At 34.4% G+C, this 21,480-nt stretch overlaps 1 protein-coding gene across 2 annotated transcripts in view; it reads right to left on the reverse strand.

Annotated features, from left to right (window-relative positions):
• The window catches only part of LRRC7 (leucine rich repeat containing 7), a 446,889-nt gene that overhangs the window by 111,980 nt on the left and 313,429 nt on the right, over positions 1 to 21,480 (reverse strand). For both annotated transcript variants that reach the window (XM_047871231.1, XM_047871230.1), the window contains exons 11-13: positions 6,228 to 6,357; positions 5,105 to 5,220; positions 195 to 264 (exon numbers count right to left, since the gene is read on the reverse strand). In XM_047871231.1, the coding sequence (XP_047727187.1) occupies positions 195 to 264; positions 5,105 to 5,220; positions 6,228 to 6,357 (316 nt within the window). The remainder of the gene's footprint in view (positions 1 to 194; positions 265 to 5,104; positions 5,221 to 6,227; positions 6,358 to 21,480) is intronic.

Consider the following 21,480-nt stretch of genomic DNA (forward strand, 5'->3'; position numbering starts at 1 on the left):
TATAGTACTGTATTATCTGTAGCAATGAAATACACACTTGAATTGCTATCTTTACAAAAATCTTTCAGAAGATAAAGGGATCTATATTTTGTAGTAAATGCCGAAGGTAGCTACTGGGAATAAGTTAGTAATTCAAAGCTTAAATTATAGTTCATCTTAATAAACAAAATAAATCAGGTAATAACGGTTTTTACCTGATTGTCAGAAAGCCACAAAGCTGCAAGTTCTTTAAGTTTGGTAAATGAGAATGGTAAATTCTTCAACCTGCGAAAACAAGAAAATTCTAATAGCGTGGGTGAAGATAGATATAGTTCATTTTTATGAAGAATTATTTAAAATACTGTAACTTATTGATTTTATTCTTTTCTCTAATTCTTTCCCTTCAGTAGTCTGAGCAATCTCTAAAAAGTGAAAATCCCCATTTGCAATCCTCCAAATGCTTTCTATCACATCTAGAAAAAAATCCAAAATTGTTACCATGCCTTGTCAGATCTTACAAGATCTGGCCCTCCAAGCCCCTCCAGAAACTTCTGCTACTCTTTTCCTGGCTTAGTCCCACCAGCGCCACTTACTGGCCTTTTATCAGCCCACTACAAGGAGTAGCCAAACTCTTATCTGTCTGGAATATTCTTTCTCCACAACTTCACTTAACTAATTCCCACATGTCTTTTAGCTCTTAAATGCCATTTTCTCAAAAAGGCTTTTCCTGCCTCCTTATTTAAATAACTTTCCCCAGTGTAGTCTCTAAGTACCTTATACTTTCTTTGATGGAACACATCATAGTTTGTAATTATATATTTATTTTTGTGATTACAGTTTTGCTGGCTGAACTCCCCACAGAACTGTAGACTCCATGACGGGAAGCGGTCATGTCTGTCATACTATTAAAGGAATCTACAGCTCCTATAGATGACTCCCGAGAGCATGTCCTTTTGTTCTGTCACCTTTTTGTATTCCAAGAGGGAATTTTTAAAAATGCATTTTGAGGTATGTGAAGTTTGGCATCAGCTATGATAGTCAATTGAAATGATCTATTTAGTATTGGCTTTAGCCTTTGGAGGACCAAATTGCCAAATGCCTACGTCAACGTACTATCTGATATCCCTGAAATTGTGTGTGATGCATAAATTGTGATTGCATAGGCATATATGTGATTGCCATCATAGTCACTCAGCAAAGTGGTAATATAAACAAAGCCTGCCACTGGATTCATTGTTAATTTCTGCATATTCACTTTTGAATAGAGGTACACATTTTAGATAGAACTTGGAATGAAAATTTCCTTAAGTCTTTAATATGTTGGAATTATTTCAGCCAATCCGTGAATACATATATTTTGACAATGGAAATGGAAAATATTACAATAATTAATAAGGATTGTGGAAATGGTTTATATTATATGCAAAAGGAGTGACCACTTCAAATGATTTAGTAAATTTGAAAAGATATTGATAGCCAATACAAATAGCAACAGTGTGCATTAGCCAGATAACTTTAGGAAGAATATAATAACCTCTCTGAGCTCATAAATATTTATAAAACATAAATAAGCATATAAAGAGTAATGGAGACTGATTTATATCATAGTTCTCTTTTTATGAAATTATTTATTATACTAGTATTTATAACATGAAACTAAATTACGTAAAAACTGTTTGTAGTTTTTGGTTATTTAATTTCACTGAAGCCAGGAATTATGAAGTAAGGTGTTATGGGAAGAATTTTTCCACATCATATGGAGATGAATTGAAAGTAGAATATCAATTCTGCCACATCAAAATTATGTGAGGGGGAAACTCTCCGGAATCATACAACAAAATGCATGACAAATCATCATCAATCCAGTCATAAATGTGGAGTGTAAGGAAAAGAGACTGTTAGAGGAGGACAAGTTACACTCAATTCTCCTTAGTCCCCCAGTAACGTGTGTTAAAAGTGAGCTTCTATTTAGTATCACAAATGTGCAATAAATTGACCATAGGAATAATCTTGCAGTTGACAATGCATGGGAATAATTTTTCCTAAACTATAATACCAAAATTTTTAAAATTCATTCTATTATAAATGTGAAATTGTGATAGTCATGACATTTGGATGACATTTCATATTTAATCTTTTATCCAAGCATTTCATACTTAATCTTTTATCCAGTTCTTTCTCTGATAGTAATGTTAAATTTGGCCTCAGATTTGGTTGAATATTGATTTTAATTGCAAGTCAAGTCATTGATTAATTCATTAACTAAGAAATATTAGTTGGCTCTATACTATGTTCTAGTCGCTGTAGTAGGAGAAAAATTAAGCTTATATAACTGACCTGATGAAATAAGTTCCTGGATATTGTGAGATTCTCAATGACTTATTCATATCTTTTGCCCTACCATCTAGCAATATGTCTGTCCCATTGTGGTTACTGAATTATCCTCTATTTGTTGAATAAATAACTTCATTAGCAGACTTTCTACTTTCTTACACCATACACAAAAATAAACTCAAAATTGATCAATGACTTAAATGTGAGGCCTAAAACCATAAAACTCCTAGAAGAAAGCAGGCAGTAATTTCCTTGGCATAGGCCATAGAAATATTTTTCTAAATATGTCTCCTCAGGCAAGGGAAACAAAAGCAAAATTAAACTATTGGGACTATACAAAAAAAAACCAAACAACTTCTGCACAGTGAAGGAAACCAGTAACAAAACCAAAAAGCAGTCTACTGAATGGGAGAAGATATTTACAAATGATATATCTGATAAGGGGCTAATATCCAAAATATATTTAAAAAACTTATACAACTCAACACCAAACAAAAAATAAGCCAATTTAAAAATGGGCAGAGGACCTGAATAGTCATTTTTTTTTCCAAAGAAGACATACAAATGGTCAACAGACACATGAAAAGGTGCTCAACATCATTAATCATCAGGGAAACGCAAATCAAAACCACAATGAGATATTACCTTATACCTGTCAGAATAGCTAGAATCAAAAAGACAAGAAATAACAAGTGTTGGTGAGGATGTGGAGAAAAAGGAACCTTGCTGCACTGTTAGTGGGACTGTAAATTGGTGCAGCCACTATGGAAGACAGTATGGAGGTTCCTTAAAAAATTAAAAATGGAAATATTATATTATCAAGTAACTCTACTACTGGGTATCTACCTAAGGTAAAGAAAATCAAAGCTGTAATTCAAAATGATATATGCACCCCTACACTTATTGTAGCATTATTTGCAATATCCGAGGTATGGAAACAACCCAAGTGTCCATCCATAAATTGATGGATAAAATGTGATATATAGATATTTATGTCTATATCTATAAATATATATTACTCAGCCACAAAAAAGAATGAGATCTTGCTATTTTCCAGGTCAAACAAGGATGGACCTAGAGGGCATACTGTTAAGTGAAGTCAAGTTAGACAAAGACAAATAGCATATGATCTCACTCATGTGGAATTTAAGAAACAAAACAAGACAAGAAACAAACAAAAAAAGACATTTAAATACAGAGAAGAAACTTGTGGTTGCAAGAGGGGAAGTGGGTGAGGGGATGGCTGAAAGCGATAAAGGAGATTAAGAGTACACTTATAGTGATGAGCATTGAGTAATGTTTGGAATTATTGAATCGTTATATTGTACATCTGACATTAATGTAATACTATATGTTAATTATGCCTCAATAAAAATAGTCAAAAAACAACTTTATTAGTATTACTTATAATTATGGGTCATTTTAAATATTTGATAAGCATATTTTCTATATCATCATGCAGATTATTACTGAATAAAAGTTGAGCAGACCAAGAATATAAGAGAGAAAACCCCTCTCCAAGTTACAACAGTAATGGAGCTCAGTTCCATTGGGAACTGTAATGGAATCTACTGAGAATCCATCTTCCTATTATATCTACATTATCATATTTCCTAATCTTATTCATAAGACTATAATTAGAAAATTTTGAAAAATGTTTTGCTGAAAGTCATGTAGAACATTCAAAGCATTTCTCTCATTTTCCTGTCTGGTCCAGTCCAAACAGGAGAATAAGATTGATTTGATTGGACTTACTCTTGTACCAAGGTATGAAGCTTCCTTGTCATCTTGATTTTAAAAATTAAATCCCAAACCTTTTAATAAAATGCCTTATTCTCTTATATGGAATATTATTGAATTACTAAGTGAATGTGATTTTTGAAAATCACATTATTATTATTATTTTCTTCAAACCAACAAACAAATGAGAACTCGTACATCCATCTTGAAACTTACAGATCTGAACATTCTTAATGATTCCATCTTTGACAGTTTCATTGCAATCTCTGTTTCTCATTCTATCACTTGTCTGACTGAAATTTATTTTATATGTTCTATTCTATAATCATTTTATCTACTGAGTAGTTATCTTCAGTCAATATTTATTTTTATCCTTTCCTATTGGAGGGCAATTGTGGTGGAAACAAAGATGAATTGCAGTTTTGCTTTTATGTTTTTGCGTATCCACCACTATAACAACTTTGTCACAAGAAGAGCACCTATCTTTTCTTTTTTTGCCTTGCTCTGAATATGACTAAGTAGCCATTTGGTTGTCTTTACCATAATGTACAAACTTTATCGCTTTTGATATTAGCTAATTGGCAATATTCTTTCAGCATTTTGATGGTGTCGACAAGACACGCATTGTCCAGTTAATTTACTGGAGACATAAATATGTACACAAAAATATATACATATGCATACATACATATATACTTATAAACATATTTTAAGTAATAAATTTTGTAGCTTTTTATTATAATTTTTTCATGTTTTCATAATATTATGATTTCTGAATATAGGAGGGTTTTAGTATATAAATTTGGGTGTATAAATTTTATGTAATTTAAACATATAATAAATATATGATCTGAAATTAATCAAATGCAAAAATTTAGAAATATCAGTTTAAAAATAATTTAGCTTCTGCCATTTTCTCAAAAAAACATGGATATCTACATTCTATAAACCTCATAAGACAGAAAATATTTTTTAAATCATTAACAAGATATAATAATAATTTACTTTTAGTAAATAGCTAATATGTGATTGTGAAATGTTGCAGAAATACCTGTTGTCACTCAAATTTAAGACTCTTAGTTTCTGCATCTGTCCAATCTCTTCAGGAAGAAATTCCAGTTTATTGGAACGTAGAGACATAACTGTTACATTCTTACAGCTTCCAATCTATGGGTAACAAAAGAAAATAAAGAAATACACTGTAAACCATTTTATATTAATTTTTAATTTAAAAATAATCAATTTACAGATTTCCCTGTCACTTTTAAGACTCCTTTAATATGTCTATTGTTTTATTTTTTATAATCCCACTCTTTAAAATATGTGTATATATAATATATATTCCTCTAGGTATTAAGGCAACATATATCTCATATTCTTTTGCACATTAGGAAGGAAGAATTTTCTTTATAATTTTGTTATTTAGAATGCTCATTAACTTCATTGTTTTAATAAGTTACATTGTTTTTATTGTCCATCCAAGTGAGTGCTAACACATCTATGTTTCTCATAGATCATACATACTCAAAAGATGTTGACATTGCCTTGACAAAGTTAGTTTTATTTCATGTTGCAATGGTACTTGTTATTTCTATTCATAACTTTTGGTTTTAAAATAATGGCATATTGATTATTGTTCCTTCATTATGAAAATGTTTAGTATAAAATGTTAAATTGAAAATATACCCCACATTTTTTTCTTGACATTAATAAATAAAAATACCACTTAGAAAGAAAAACCAACAGAACCTCCTGGTGAATTCTAAAATAAAAATAATATTATTATGCCACATGATACCTAGAAAAACTATTTACATTAAAAATCTTTCACTTCAGAAATGGAAATGTAATGATCCCAGAATGCTATTTATCATTATTCTTAAGAGCAAAATATTTAAATTATCTAAAACTGCATTCCTTAGCATTGAGTAACTTACAATATTTTATTACTTTTCTTTGCAAGTAGTGTTCGAGTCAAATGCATTTTCTGAGTCAAATATAAGCACTTATCACATATTACTTAAAGGATAATAATCAATAAATACTTATACAGATAACTCCTATATACATTGACAGCTCAACTCATGAATCTACATTGCTACTGCACCAGTTAAGACTTAATCCCAAAACATATTCATTAAAAGTTAGTTAACAAAAACAAGTTTATTTCTCACTTCTCTGGGTAATTCTGGAAGGAAATTCTCATCGACTGCTAACGTTCGAAGACTATGAAGGTAGCCGATAGTAGAAGGTAGAGACTCCAATTCATTACAGCTACAGTCAAATTCTTCTAATAAAGATAAACTGAAAAGTTAAATACATTAGTTAGACATTTTAAAAGGTAAAATGGCAAAAGAGCTTTTAAAAGGCCACATATCCAAGTTCACTGAACAAAAAAAAGTTATTCATTTATGACTACAATGGTAACATAAATTGTTTTATCAGTTCAGCCAAATGGTTCAACCAATGCTATTTAATAAGTGGCTCAATTTATGGGGCACCTGGGTGGTTTGGTTGGTTAAGCATCCTACTCTTGGTTTGGGTCAGGTCATGATCTCACGTTTCATGAGTTTGAGCCTCGCATTGGGCTCTGTGCTGACCATGCAGAGACTGCTTGGGATTCTCTCTCTCTCTCTCTGTCTCTCTGTCTGCCTCTCTGCCCCTCCCCCACTTATGCTCTCTGATTCTCTCAAAAATAGATAAACTAAAAATAATTTAAAAAAATGACACAAGGTTTTGTTTGTTTGTTTTATGCAACTTAAGTGTCATTTATAGCTTGATATTCATAATGTATATCCTTGGAGTGGATGCATAGAAGTGGCATGGGATAGGTAGAAGGGTGTGAAGGGCAGGTCCACCAAGGAATAGTAAGGGGGGCAAAACATTAACAACAAATCACTGATTAAATTTTAGGTTTACTAAGCACTTTAAAGATAAAAATAATCTTTACCTTATAACAACTCTATAAGATAGCTATTATTTTTAAACCCATTTTACAGATAAGGAAATTGAGGCTGAAAGAGGCTAAGTAATTTGCCCAGGGCCACACAAAGTAGGAAATCTGGGAGCTTAAATGCACACAGTATGCCTCTGCTGTATTTTCTTGCCTCTTAGCCAGTGCATCTGTAGCCAAGTAGCCAAGAGTACAGAGAGGGCTCATTTCAGCCTGCAGATATGTTCAGTTTGGTTTACATAGTATTTTAAAATGTGGTAAACTCTACATAATGATCGAGATTCTTGGTACCTCTTGAAAGAGGAAGATCTGGCAATACTGGGTTGATATTTCTCCATGACAGGCAATAGAAACAGAGTAATGGCTGCTGCCTTCACATGAACACAGTTCTTTAGTTTATCACAATCCCTACTACCCCATATATAGCCAGTTTTGACCCAGATCTACAGAAAGAAATTCTATAAATGCACATTCAAGTTATCACCAGGGAACAAGAAATTTCAATATCTGGTTTGAGATAGCTGGAAAAGAAAGATGGCCTGTCACTAGGGAAGCACTATCTGTATTTAAGTTTTCACTGATGTTGTTGTTAATATTATTACACTGTTATTACCATTCATAACATCATTATTACTGTGATAGGAAGGAACCCCCAAGAGCAAGGATCTTGCTGTTATAAAGCGAAGGATGAATTAGAGTTAGTTGGATTTAAAGTTGTATAATCAGCTTCCATCAGCTGACTTGAATGCAATTTACCCTCATCATTTAGTTAATGAGTAAACACAGAAATTAAACATTATAGGTTTTAAGTCAGTCAGAATGGATTTGTGCCCAAGCTCTGTCACTTACTAGATGTGTTATCTTGGGTACCAAACAATAAAACAAAGACCACAGCTCAAACACCAAAGCTGATTTTATTTACCTGCCAGGCAAAGGAACATACCAGGGAAGAAATTCACGGAGTAGTGCTCTGACGGGGAAAAGTCAGTGCCCAAAGGGGGTGGGTAACAGTGGGATATGCTCATTAACGATCAAAATTTGCATTATGGAGAGGGTGGAATGAGTTCACAAGCCTGTGTACTGTTACATAAATCAAGTCCTGTTAACCACGGGTCAGGAAAGAATAATTTGGTAGGTTAAGTCTGACCCCGAACCGAGGTAACTCATGATTCATAGTCCTTAACAGTTTCAGCTACTTAGAACCACATGTAGTGAAACACAGCATTCAGCTTTGAATAATATCTCATAAGCAAGTGCCGCTTAAGTGAACAATTTTCCTTTTTCTCTGAGCCTTAGTTTCTTCACATTTGCAAAGAGAATACTAGCAATTCCTGCCTCATGCAGTTGCTCTGAGTATTTTATGAAATATTGTAAGTAAAGGATTTAGCACCTTTGCTAAATCCTGCCATAAAAATACATGCTCAGGAAATGTTTTCTCTTTGTATTAGTGAACCCTGATGAATTCGTTTCTAAAACCTTTGAGGCCGCACATGAAGGGGTGGTTATGTTGCTGGGTACCAGGTGTGTATGGCTCTGTGTGTGTGTGTGTGTGTGTGTGTGTGTGTTGGTGGGGGCAGGAATCAATGTATGTGGGAAACCCTGTAACAGTTTTTTTCTTTAAAAAAAGTCTAGCATAGTGCCTTACATAGTGTACTTAGTGTACTTAATATATTTGGTAGAATTGAATAAACCATGTATGGATGATTTAGGGTTATGTACTCAGCAAGTGACCGGTCATAAAAGTGCCAGAGGCTTTCAAAAATAAACATTTCAGATGTACCTTCAGAGAAGAAGTCAAAGACTTAAATAGTTCAAAATATAATTAACGTTTTTCGTTTTTCTTTTCTAAAAACCTGTTTTGAGGGGCGCCTGGGTGGCTCAGTCGGTTGAGCGTCCGACTTCGGCTCAGGTCATGATCTTGTGGTGTGTGAGTTCAAGCCCGGGTAGGCTCTGTGCTGACAGCTCGGAGCCTGGAGTCTGCTTTGGATTCTGTGTCTCCCTCTATCTCTGTCCCTCCCCCACTTGCGCTCTGTCTCTCTCTCAGAAATAAATAGACATTAAAAAAAAAACCCATGTTTTGAGTTTAGTTTTGAGTCACAGTAAGGCAGCCTTTTGTGCGGTTCTGATATGAACAAATTTCAATCATCATGGTTTCATTAAATAACATTGTACCCCCACAACATGGCTCAAACATCAGTATACTTACTAACTGTGAGAAACTGCATAAAGTATAAACTTCGCTCTTAACTCTTGGGTCCACAAATCACAATGTAAATAACAGATGGGCATCATGACTAGTCACATTACTTCCTTCAAAGTCTGTCAGTGATTTGTCTCTGAACATCCGCCATTCAGTTCACACACAAACAGTACATCATGTAGTTGCATTGCCTTCTTGTCAATCAGCAGTAGATAGATACTATAGGTATAATAATTCAATATTTATAGCACTATTACTGTTGAAAAATCTCTTGGTCTCCCTAATGCTCTTGGTGAGTTAAATGAAAATGTGAAAACTTGCTTTTGATCACCAAGAGCAAATTCACTAATCCAGCCAATGGACCAAGGAGTTATTTCAACTTTGAAAGCCTATTATCTTACACAGACTTTGCAATAAGCCATCAATGCTACAACTGGAGATCATGAAATTTATTTAGCTGAGTTTTGGAAGAAATATGACATAAAGCATACAAATGAAAGTATTTAAGCATCATGGCAGGAAGTAACAGCAAGTAGTACACGTGCATTACAGCAGGAACTTTTAACACAATGTGCGAACAACCTTGGAGGACTTGAATCAAACATAACTGGAGTTGTAGAAGAAAGAGGGTCACCTGGGTGGCTCAGTCTGTTAAGCATCCAACTCTTGATTTTGGCTCAGGTCATGATTTCACAGGTTTGTGAGTTTGAGCCCCACTTCGGGCTCTGTGCTGGCAGTGCGGAGCCTACTTGGGAGTCTTTCTCTCTCACTCTCTGCCCCTCCCATGCTCTGGATTTTTCTCTCTCTCTTTTTTTCTCTCAAAATAAATAAATAAACTTAAAAAAACAATAAGAAATAGCGGACTGTGGGGATAATGCCTGTCACTATTCAAGGTACTGTAAATATGCTGCCAGAGGAACTTGGTAAACTCATTGACATAAAAGGAAAGTGGTTGTAATGAAAAGGATGAAGACATCCTAGAGGAAGCCATGCTGGTAATAAACTTCACAGTAAAGGAACTCTCAGAGAGGTTTCATGACACAAAAGCACAAAGGACAGAAGTTTGGAAGACAATTCAAGCTTAAAACGTCACTTCACTGATGCATAGAAAAGACATTCACTGTGAGCTATAATTTACATGATGAAAAGGCAAGTGATGTTCAAACTAATCTTGATAACTTTTTTTTACAAAAAATATCACTTTAATTCTTGATGTTCCTACTGTTTGCAAAGACAGCAAACAAGATAAATATTACTTTTACTATTTTTCCATTTCCCTATACAATTATAACCAACCGTAACAGTATTTAATGTTCTGAAAAAGGTTTTAAAGACCTCAGGCAGTACTATCATGGTTTTCCCTCATTGATTATTAAGACCGTTGCATGGTTTCAGCTTCCATGGCCATTTCCACAATCCTCCGCTACTGTGCAAGGTGAGAACTTCCTGCATTAAAAAGACAACATTTGACTGCACTAAGGGCTGTACTGAATTAATAATTTATAGTCGAAATATTTTACATCTCTGGGTTAGAGAGAAAGCTAGTGGTGCAAAACACACACTCTTCAATGATTTCTGACATTTAAAAGATTTAAACTCATAACATTCCAGCTGACTTTGCTGATAGTTATCTTGTTAGAAATCACTTAAGGTATTCTAATATAGGATCCTCTTTGAAAAGAGTTATATCACATTTACTCAGATTATCACTGGCTTTCAAAAGATAGATCAAAATAAGTGAAATAGGTCACTAGAAAAAGACAAATAATGTCTTATCTCACTTATATGTGGAACCTAAAACAAAACAAAACTGAGCCCATAGATTCGGAGAACAGATTGGTGCTGGCCAGAAATGAGGGTAAGGGATGGGAGAAATGAATGAGTGTGGTCAAAAGGTACAAACTTCCAAAATACTTCATGGGGATATAATGTACAGCCTGGTGACTATAGTTAACAGCACGGTATTGCATATTTTAAGGTTGTTAAGAAAATAGATCTTAAAAGTTCTCATCACAAGAAAAAAATTGTTTGTAACTATGTTTGGTGATGACTATTAACTAAACTTTGTGGTGGCCATTTCACAATATATACAAATATTGAGTCATTATGTTGTACACCTGAAACTAATGTAATGTTATATCAGTTATATCTTAGTAAAAAACACATTCGTTATAGTTTTTGCAAGAGAAAGACCAAAAGTTCCCTTTTTTTAGAATTGTTATCTATAGTCTATAATTGGACACACTAAAAGGAAAAATCAACAGCAAGGAAAGTGTAAAGTAGTGCTTCCCAAACTTCAGTGTGCCTATGAATCACCAGCCAAACTTATTAAAATGCAGATTCAGATTCAGTGGTTGGGATGAGCCCAGATTCTGCATTTGTAACAAGCTCATAGGTGATGTAAACGCCCCTAGTCCTAGGGCCACACACTGGGTTTGTTGTAAAGCTTTAAATAAATAAAGCTCTTACAAATATTCCCAGAGTTACACTTAAACACACACACACACACACACACACACACACACACACACACAACAGACATACTCATAAAAGATAAAATCTCCATAACTATTACAAGAGTTGCGTTCTGTAAAGCTTTGCCTTAGTTCACACATGACTACTACTACTGAAGTATGCTACTGAAGGTAGTAATGCTTGAAATTAAACAATAATGGTATTGACTTCATTTTCTAAAATTACCCTCTCTGTTTTTCTCTAGTTTGGTTTTCATGGACTAGTTTTGGCTGGGAAGTTATTACTGTAACATTAACCTTCAAGTACCTAGCTAAATGATAAGACTGTGAATATATTATGTAGATAATCTATAATTTCACTTTAACATCATTCAGGACCACTAGAAACCATTAGATACTATTAAATCTTCTATTAATGTAGATGGTAAAAAACATAAAAATAAACAGGTTTGAGCTTCACTTTCCTTGTTCAGTTTTCACTCATTAGAAATAATGTAATTCAGTAGAAAATATTCAGACAGGCATGGGTTCTAATTCTAGAGTGGCCACTTAATAGCTGAGTAATTTTGTCTACTATTACTTCCTGTTTTCTCATCTATAAAATTGGTTGATAATGCTTACTATATAGAGTTTCAAAGAGGACTAAATGTATGCTAAGCCCCTGGTATAGATATGGCACTCCATTAAAATGGCCAAGATGGAGAGCACCCTAAAAAAAATCTTGAACAATGTTTTTGAAATACGTAAAAGTTATCCTGTGGTAATTCAGTTTTTAAAATGAGTTTTTTCATATAAACAAAACCTTCTAGTAGACAAAATGTAAAACTACCTGAAATTGATTAGTAAGGCATGGGAGCTAGACAAATTTAAGGTGATATGAAAGAAATTAAATTAATTAAATTAAATTAAACTGTATTTGCAAAGATTTAGTAGAAATGGATATATAGGCATAACATGGAGATATTGTGGGTTTGGTTCCAGACTGTCAAAATAAAGTGAATGTCGCAATAAAGTGAGTCAAATGAATATTTTGGTTTTCCTATTATATATTGGTGCATGTAAAAGTTATGTTTACATTATACTATAGTCTATTAAGTGTATAATAGCATTAGGTATAAAAAATATACATACCATAATTAAAAATGTTTTTTTGCTAAAAAACGCTAACCATCATCTGAGCTTTCAGAGAGTTGTAATCCTTTTGCTGGTGGAGGCTCCTGCCTTGATGTTGATGGCAGCTAACTGATCAGGGTGGTGGTTGCTGAAGGTTTTCATAAAATTTCTTAAAATAAGACAACAGTGAAGTCTGCCATATCAATCGACTCTTCCTTTCATGAACAATGCTCTGTGATGTGATGTTGTTTGATACCATTTTGCATACAGTAGAACTTCTTTCAAAACAGGAGTCAATCTTCTCAAACCCTGCTGGTGCTTTATCAATTAAGTTTATGTAATATCCTAAGTCCTGTGTTGTCATTTCAACAATCTTCATAGCATCTTCACCAGGAGTAGATTCCATCTCAGGAAACCACCATCTTTGCTCATCCATAAGAAGAAACTCCCCATCCATTAATGTTTCATCATGAGATTGTAGAAATTCAGTCACATCTTCAGGCCCCACTTCTAATTCCAGTTCTCCTGTTGTTTCCACCCCATCTGCAGGTATGTCCTGCACTGAAGTCTTGAACCCCTCAAAGTCATCCATGAGGGTTGGAATCAACTTCTTCCAATTTTCCTTTAATCTTAATATTTTGACCTCTTCCCATGGATTATGAATGTTCTTCATGACATCTAGAAGAATGTATCCTTTCTAGGAGGCTTTCAATTTACTTTTCCCAGATCCATTTAAGGCATCACTATCTATGCAGTTATAGCCTTACAAATTATATCTTTTTTAAAAGTTTATTTATTTATTTTAAGAGAGAGAGAGAGAGAGAGAGAGAGCCAGCAGGGAGTGGGAGAGAGAGAGAGAGGGAGAGAGAGAAAGAATCCCAAGCAGGCTCACGGAGAGCCTGATGTGGGGCTCGAGTCCATGAACCATGAGATCATGACCTGAGTGGAAGTCAAAAGTCAGACTTTTAACTGACTGAGCCACCCAGGTGCCCCAATTCAAATTATATTTCTTAAATGATAAGACTTGGAAGTGAAAATGACTTGGATCCATGGACTGCAGAATGGATGTTGTGTACAACATCAGTCTCATTCTACATCTCCATCAGAGCTCCTGAATGATAGGTGCATTTTCAATGAACAGTAATATTTTGAAAGGAATCTTTTTTTCTGAACAGTAGGTCTCAACAGTGGACTTAAAATATTCAGTAAATCATTTTGTAAATAGATGTCCTGTCATCCAGGTTTGTTGTTCCATTTATAGAGCACAGGCAGAGGAGATTTAGTGAAACTCTTAAGGGCCCTAAGATTTTTGGAATGGTAAATGAGCATTGGCATCTCACTTAAAATCACCAGCTGCATTAGCTTCTTGAAAGGCATTAGCCTCTTGAAAGGCATTGGCCTTTCAAAACAGACTGTGTTTTGAAACTCCAAAGCCATACATTAACTTCTTCTCTCTAGCTATTAAAGTCCTAGATGATATCTTCTTCCAATCGGTGGCTGTTTCATCTACATTGCAAATCTATTGTTTAGTGTTGCTACTTTCAGGAATTATTATGGTTAGATCTTCTGGATAATGTGCTGCAGCCTGTACCTCAGCAATTGCTGCTTCACCTGGCACTTTTATCTTATGGAAACAACTTCTTTCCTTAAGCTTCCTATACCAACCTCTGCTAGCTTCAGAGTTTTCTTCTGCAGCCTCCTCACCTCTCTCAGCCTTCAAAGAATTGGAAGAGATTCTTGCTCTGGATTAGGCATTGTTGGGGCAGGGAATATTGGGGCTGGTTTGATCTTCTGTCCAGACCATAAAACTTTCTCCATATCAGCAACAAGACCGTCTTGTTTTTCTTATTATTTGTGTGTTCACTGGAATAGCAGTCTTAATTTCCTTGAAGAACTTTTCCTGTGCATTCACAGCTTGTCTGTTTGGCACCAGAGGCCTAGATTTAAGCTTATCTTGGATTTTGACATGACTTCCTCACTAAGCTAAATCATTTCTAGCTTTTGATTTAAAGTGTGAGTGTTGCAACTCTTTCTTTCACTTGAACACTTAGAGGCTGCTGTAAGGTTAGTAATTGGTCTATTTTCAATATTATTCTTTCTCAGCAAATAGACAAGGCTGAAGAGAGGGAGGTTGATGGGGGAATGCCTGGTTGATAGGCAATTTAGAACACAAACGACATTTACCAATGAAGTTCACCATCTTGCATGAGTGCAGTTCATGGTGCCCCCAAACAATCACAATAGTAACATCAAAGATCACTGATCACAGATCAATCACCAAAACAAATATAATAATAATGAAAAAGTTTGAATTACGGTGATAATTGCCAAAATGTGACACAGAGACATGACATGAGTAAATGATGTTGGAAAAATGGCACTGATAGTGTTGCTTAATGCAAACCTTCAATTTGTAAAAAATGCAGTATCTGCGAAGTGCAATAAAATGAGGTATATCTGTAATAACTAAAGGGAGAGATATAAAACTTGTTTGGAGAACATTTAGAATGGGCACATAGTGAATGCTAAGTAACTTTTGCCATTATCCTTATTTTCATATGTTGTAAAATAAATTTCATTTAATTTAGGCCAAGAATCAAGTTTTAGACTCTACCCTTAATTTTCTCATTAATATTTGGTAAGTCACTTGTGCTACTTCTAAATAATGCAAGAAATTAACAGAAATGAAACTAATTCTTTTCTATGGTGTTTATTAAATGAAACTCACCCAGTTTTTATACTAAATCCTACAGTCTAAGATGAAATCAGTCAAACTGTGGTGGAAACAGCATTTGTTAGGAGTAGTCAATCATTTAGAGATTTTACCCGTGAAACATCTATGTTAACTGATTTTGAACAGTTACCATCATTATCAAGATAATATACTTTTCATTTGATCCAATTTTCCCATTTTTCCAAAGTAATCACTGATCTTTCCCTTCCTTTGGACCCTTTAGGAAGTTAATTAAGTTGACTGAAAAGAAAATCTATAATTTTTTTTTAATTATAGGAGAAAAGTACCACCCAAATGTAAAATTCTATTTAAAAGTATTGTTTTAAGTGAATGTATCTATAACCCATGAGTAGAAAATAGCTTTGCCATTGAAGAAGACCACTAAAAAAAGATTCTATATGTGTTGCTTGGATGGCTGAGTTGGTTAAGTGTCTGACTCGATTTTGGCTCAGGTCATGATTTTGTGGTTCATGGGATTGAGCCCCTGTCGGGCTCAATTCTGACAGCACAGAGCCTGCTTAGGATTTCTCTCTTTTTCTACCCTTCCTCTGCTTGCATGTACGCTCTCTTTCTCTCAATATAATACATAAATAAACTAAAAAAAAAAAGATTCTATATGCTTCAAGATAGGATACTGAAAGATTTTTTAACCAACAAAAAAGTAGAAACATTTCATTTATGCTGCATTTAGAATTTGGCGACAGCCCATAAATGGTCACAATCCTAAAATATTGGGACAGAGAGTGAAGGAGAAACTAGGCAGTAGAGGACAATGGCTCTTAAATGGAAATCATTGCTGGTTTTGTCCCTTAACTGGAATCTTATACAATCATAAATGAAATTCCATTTGATCATTTCTCTGTACTTTTCTCAATAACTTTTATTTTTTCTGTAAGGATAACTCGACCACTTCAGGAAATAGATTATAATCTTTTTCTTTTGTGTCTTAAATTTCTCTCTCTAGCTCCTTAGACTTTTCAACCAAATACTATGATTCTAAAAGCTTATCTCTGAGGACTCTGCTAAAAAGCATAGAATAATTTCAAACACTGCTTTTCTTTTCTTTTCTTCTTTTCTTTTCTTTTCTTTTTTAATGTTTTTCTTTATTTTTTGAGAGAGAGAGAAACAGAGTGCGAATAGGGCGGGGCAGAAAGAGAGGGAGACACAGAATCGGAAGCAGGCTCCAGGCTCTGAGCTGTCAGCATAGAGGCCATGCAGAGCTCAAACCCATGAGCGGCAAGACCATGACCTGAGTGGAAGTTGGACGCTTAACTGACTGAGCCACCCAGGCACCCCTAAAACACTGCTTTTCTTGAGAGTATATTTTATAAGTTCAAATATGTATGTCATGGACTGAATGTTTTTGTCCCACTTCCCAATTCATATTTTAAAGTCTTAACCTCCAGTGTGAGTGTTTATATGTGAGCCTTTGGGAAGTAAATCAGAGTTAGATGATGTCTTTGAGGATGGGGCCCTCATAATGGGATCGGTGCCCTTATAAGAAGAGATGCTAGAGAACCAGCCTCTCTCCCTCTTTCTCTGTTTTTCTTTTTGTGCATCACAAAGAAAAGGTTGTGTGAGCACACTGAAAGACGGTAGCTGCTTGTAAGCCAAAAGAGGAGACCTCAAAATGAAACCTATCTTGCCAACACTTTGATTCTGGACTTCCCAGCCTCCAGAACTGTGATACATAAATTTATGTTGTTTAAGCCACCTAGTCTGTGATATTTTATTATGGTAGCCTGAGAAGACTAAGACAATATATTATTATACTTGCAAATCAGTATAAAACATTTTTCTAAAAACTTGATGTTATCATGTTATTAATCATCACACAAAAGAACATAAACAGCAGTAAATAAATGTCTTTTTGATTATTACTATTAAAGCCTATTATAATTTATTGAAGGCTATCTAACAACGTCTGAGATGTCTCACAACAACCTCTGAGATGAATTATTATTTCCATTTCTCAGATGAAACAATTGCAGTTCTGAGATGTGAAGTGACATGTCCAAGGTCAATTAGTTTAATCAGTGGAGAAGCCAGGATTGGAATCTGTCTAGTTCCAAGGCTTGCAAACATGCCCCTCTGCCATACTGCTTAGGTACAATGAAGGAGATTAAATATTCTCAAAACATGATCTCAGACCTTAAGGAGCCTATATTCCAGTTGGTAGGACGTGGCAAAATAATGGAAAAGTTTAAATCATGATACAAAAGATAAATAAAGAACTTATATAACAAATGAAAAAATATCACAAGTTAAGAATGTTCTCTACCTTATATATATATTTCCCAAAACTTATCTGTCCATGAAACTTATCTTTGTGTCATACCTATTAAAATTCCCAATAATAACTGTTTTGAGTAATATAATTCAGAAAATGCTGGTCTACTTTGTAGGTGTACTAGAGCTTTTGATTTAGAAGAGGAAGCTGTAGCAGTCTGGGTGGGCAGAAGAAATAAGAATTAAGCTGTAAAAACAGTAAACGTATTTCTTGAATCCAAAACCCGGAAATGCAAATTAAATAAGTCAGTAATTTTTTACTTTATCAAACTATTTTTTGAAAACATTTATTGAATATGTGCACTTTCTATTTATTAATACATTTAATCCTCACAACATTCTTATGAGGTAGGCATTATTATTATGATTTCTATTTATAAGGAGGAATCTAAGGCTTTGTTGCCCAATAAGGAATCAAAGAGCCTGGTTTTGAACCCAGAAGGTCTTGCTCCAGAACCAAAGCTATCAACACTATGGTAAACTTCCTCTCTAAGGCAGCTTCATTTTAAACTGGCACTTCAGGTAATTCTGATGCAGGCACAACAGATTCAGGTTTGAAAAGATAGCTGATAACTGTAAACTGAATCTAGATAGTTGTTCTCAAACTTTAGCATATCATAATCCCCTAAAGGTCTTGTTTACACAGAGATTGAGGGCGCAACACCCAAAGTTTCTCATTCAGTAGACCTGGGTTTGTCTCAGAATGTGCATTTCTAACAAATTCCCAGTTGAAGCTGATGCTGCTGATCAGACAACCACATGTTGAAAACCACCAGTTTAGACCATGTAAAAAGTTGAATATTTATGTAAATGGATTTCAGTTTCATCCAGTGAAGTGTGCATGTGTGTGTGTGTTTTGTCTTTAATTAAAAAAAATTTTTTTAACATTTATTTATTTTTGAGACAGAGAGAGAGCAAGAGTGGGGGAGGGGCAGAGAGAGAGAGACACGGAATCTTAAACAGGCTCCAGGCTCTGAGCTGTCAGCACAGAGCCCGATGTGGGGAACAAATTCACAGACCATGAGATCATGACCTGAACTGAAGTCAGATGCTCAACTGACTGAACTACCCAGGTGCCCCTGTCTTTAATTTTTTGACTAGAATAACATTACATAATGGAAAAGTCAAGAACTACAGAGTATTTGATAAAATCAAGTCTCCTTATTTTTCTCTATTCACCAGCTCCCGCATTCTCCTCCCCAAACTGGTGTACATTTCTAGTTTCTTATGTATCCGTCTATGAAACAGGAAAACAGAAGGAAGAATGTTTTTAGTGTTCAGGTACCTAGAATAAAGCTCACTTATTTTCTTGTGATAACAGTATAGTAAATAGACTACTGGAATTTACTATCTGGGGTATTGATATCATATAAGCTAAACATCGGGATCAAAGAACTAGAGAATTTTAGATGCAGGTAGAAATTATAAGTGAGGAAACTAAGCCACAGAAAGGTTACATAACTTGTCTAAGTTCACACAGTAAGTGGCATAGCCAATATTCACATCCATGATGTTTGACTCCACAGGCAGTGCTCCTTGCACTATCCCTTAGGAATCTGAGGCCCATCAAGAAGAAAGGTCTTACTCAGCTTTGCTAAGTTACATAGATTGTCTGGTTTCTAGTCCAGAAATATTTGTTTGACCATACACTGTGAGGGAATGACACTTTAAAATTTCCATTCACATTTTTGAGTTTTTATTGCTTTTTTTTAATTGTTAAAAATGTTTATTGATTTTTGAGAGAGAGAGAGAGAGAGAGAGAGAGAGAGCACACAAATGGGGGAAGGGCAGAGAGAGGAGACACACAATCTGAAGCAGGCTCCAGGCTCTGAACTGTCAGCACAGAGCCTGACACGGAGCTCAAACCCACAAACTGTGAGATCATGACCTGAGCCAAAGTTGGAAGCTCAGCCAACTGAGCCACCAAGGCACCCCAACTTTTTATGACTTTTGACCAAGACAATGGAGCTAAGAAAGAGAGGGCTTAGTATGCAGTTTTTCTTACTATGGAAAATCCTTTGCCTCTACAGCATTAAATTACCTCTACCCATTAAATTACCCATTACCATTAAATTACCCATTTGCCTCTACCCATTAAATTACCAAATACTATGAAATGTAGGATACAATTATCATATATAGTATTAAGAGGCATCATAGGTCAATTGACAGCTTAGCTATGAAATCTATTGACTTCTCTCAGCCTCAGTCTCTAACTGTTGATGGGAAGATAATAATATACATAGAATGGTGTTAATGGGGACTTTAACTAAATAAGAATTGGGGTAAAGCACAAAACATGGTATCTGGTGCCATGTGAGTAAAAAAAAAGTTATTTATTATTATTTTCAATGTATATTTGACTCTTCGAGTGGCTGGAACTCCTAGGTACAATTTAATGTTGGACAACAAAAATAATCAATTTTACAAGTCATTTCACACAAAAGTCATGGAATCTTTTTCAACTGTGAAAAATGTTGAAAAATTAATTCTTCCAGCACTTTTTACTAGTTGGACTATTAAAAATGACCAAAGAGGAGCACTTAGGTGGCTCAGTTGGCTGAGTGTCCAACTCTCGATTTCAGTTCAGGTCGTGATCCCAGGGTCGTGGGACTGAGCCCCATGTCAGGTCCACCCGCACTGAGCATGGAGCCTGCTTGAGATTCTCACTCTCTCTTCGTGTGCCCTTTCCCCCACTAGCATGCTTTCTCCCTCTCTAAAATAAAAATAAAAATGAACAAAGATAAGTCTAACATATTGAAACACTCTAAGTGTAGAATGAGATTAACACTACAGCTGGTCATAACATTTCCAGGATTTTGGAGAGTTCTAGGTAGAATGTTTAATAATAAACTGCCGACTATTCTTTTCACAAAACACTTTTTGCATATGATCTGGGATGCCATTAAATAACATCATAATCAAATTTCACCTCTAGCCTTTGCACTGAACCTCTGATGTATCAATTCTGAATTCCCTAAGAAAAATAAAACTATTATTATTATTGCTATTGTTATTATTTTTACTTCATACAGATTGCTTATTAAAGTATATTATACAATTTTAGATATATAATATATTTTTTGCCATACATGCAAATTTAAATTATATATATGCAAGTGCTACATTGAAGTGAGAATATAAGTTAGAAAATGGTCTTGTAATTTTACTATACAAACCATGATGTGATATAAAACAGATACCTTCAAACTTGTTGGTCTTTATAGTCTTAAAAATTATTGATAACCCTAAAAACTTGCATTTATGTTTTTTATATCTATTGGTATCTACTATATAATAAATTAAAACAAGAATTTTAAAAATAATTATTATGTAAAATAATAATAAACCTATAACATGTTAAGATAAATAACATATTTTTATTCAAAGTAATGATATTTTTCTAAACAAAAACATTTAGTGAAAAAGGTAACATTGTTTTTATTTTTGCAAATCTCTTCAATGTTGGGTTTAATAGATGATATTATATTCTCCTATCTGCTTATGTATTCAATTTGTTGTGATATATTGTTTTGACTGAATTGTGCATAAAAACATCCAGCCTCACACACATGCGTAGTTGGAAAAGGGAGGAGTATTTCAATAGTCTTTTTGGATAATTGTGATTATTCTTTGATACTACACCAAAACTCGCCAAGTGGCT

Source organism: Prionailurus viverrinus, chromosome C1 (assembly GCF_022837055.1).
Source record: "Prionailurus viverrinus isolate Anna chromosome C1, UM_Priviv_1.0, whole genome shotgun sequence".
Lineage (NCBI taxonomy): Eukaryota > Metazoa > Chordata > Mammalia > Carnivora > Felidae > Prionailurus > Prionailurus viverrinus.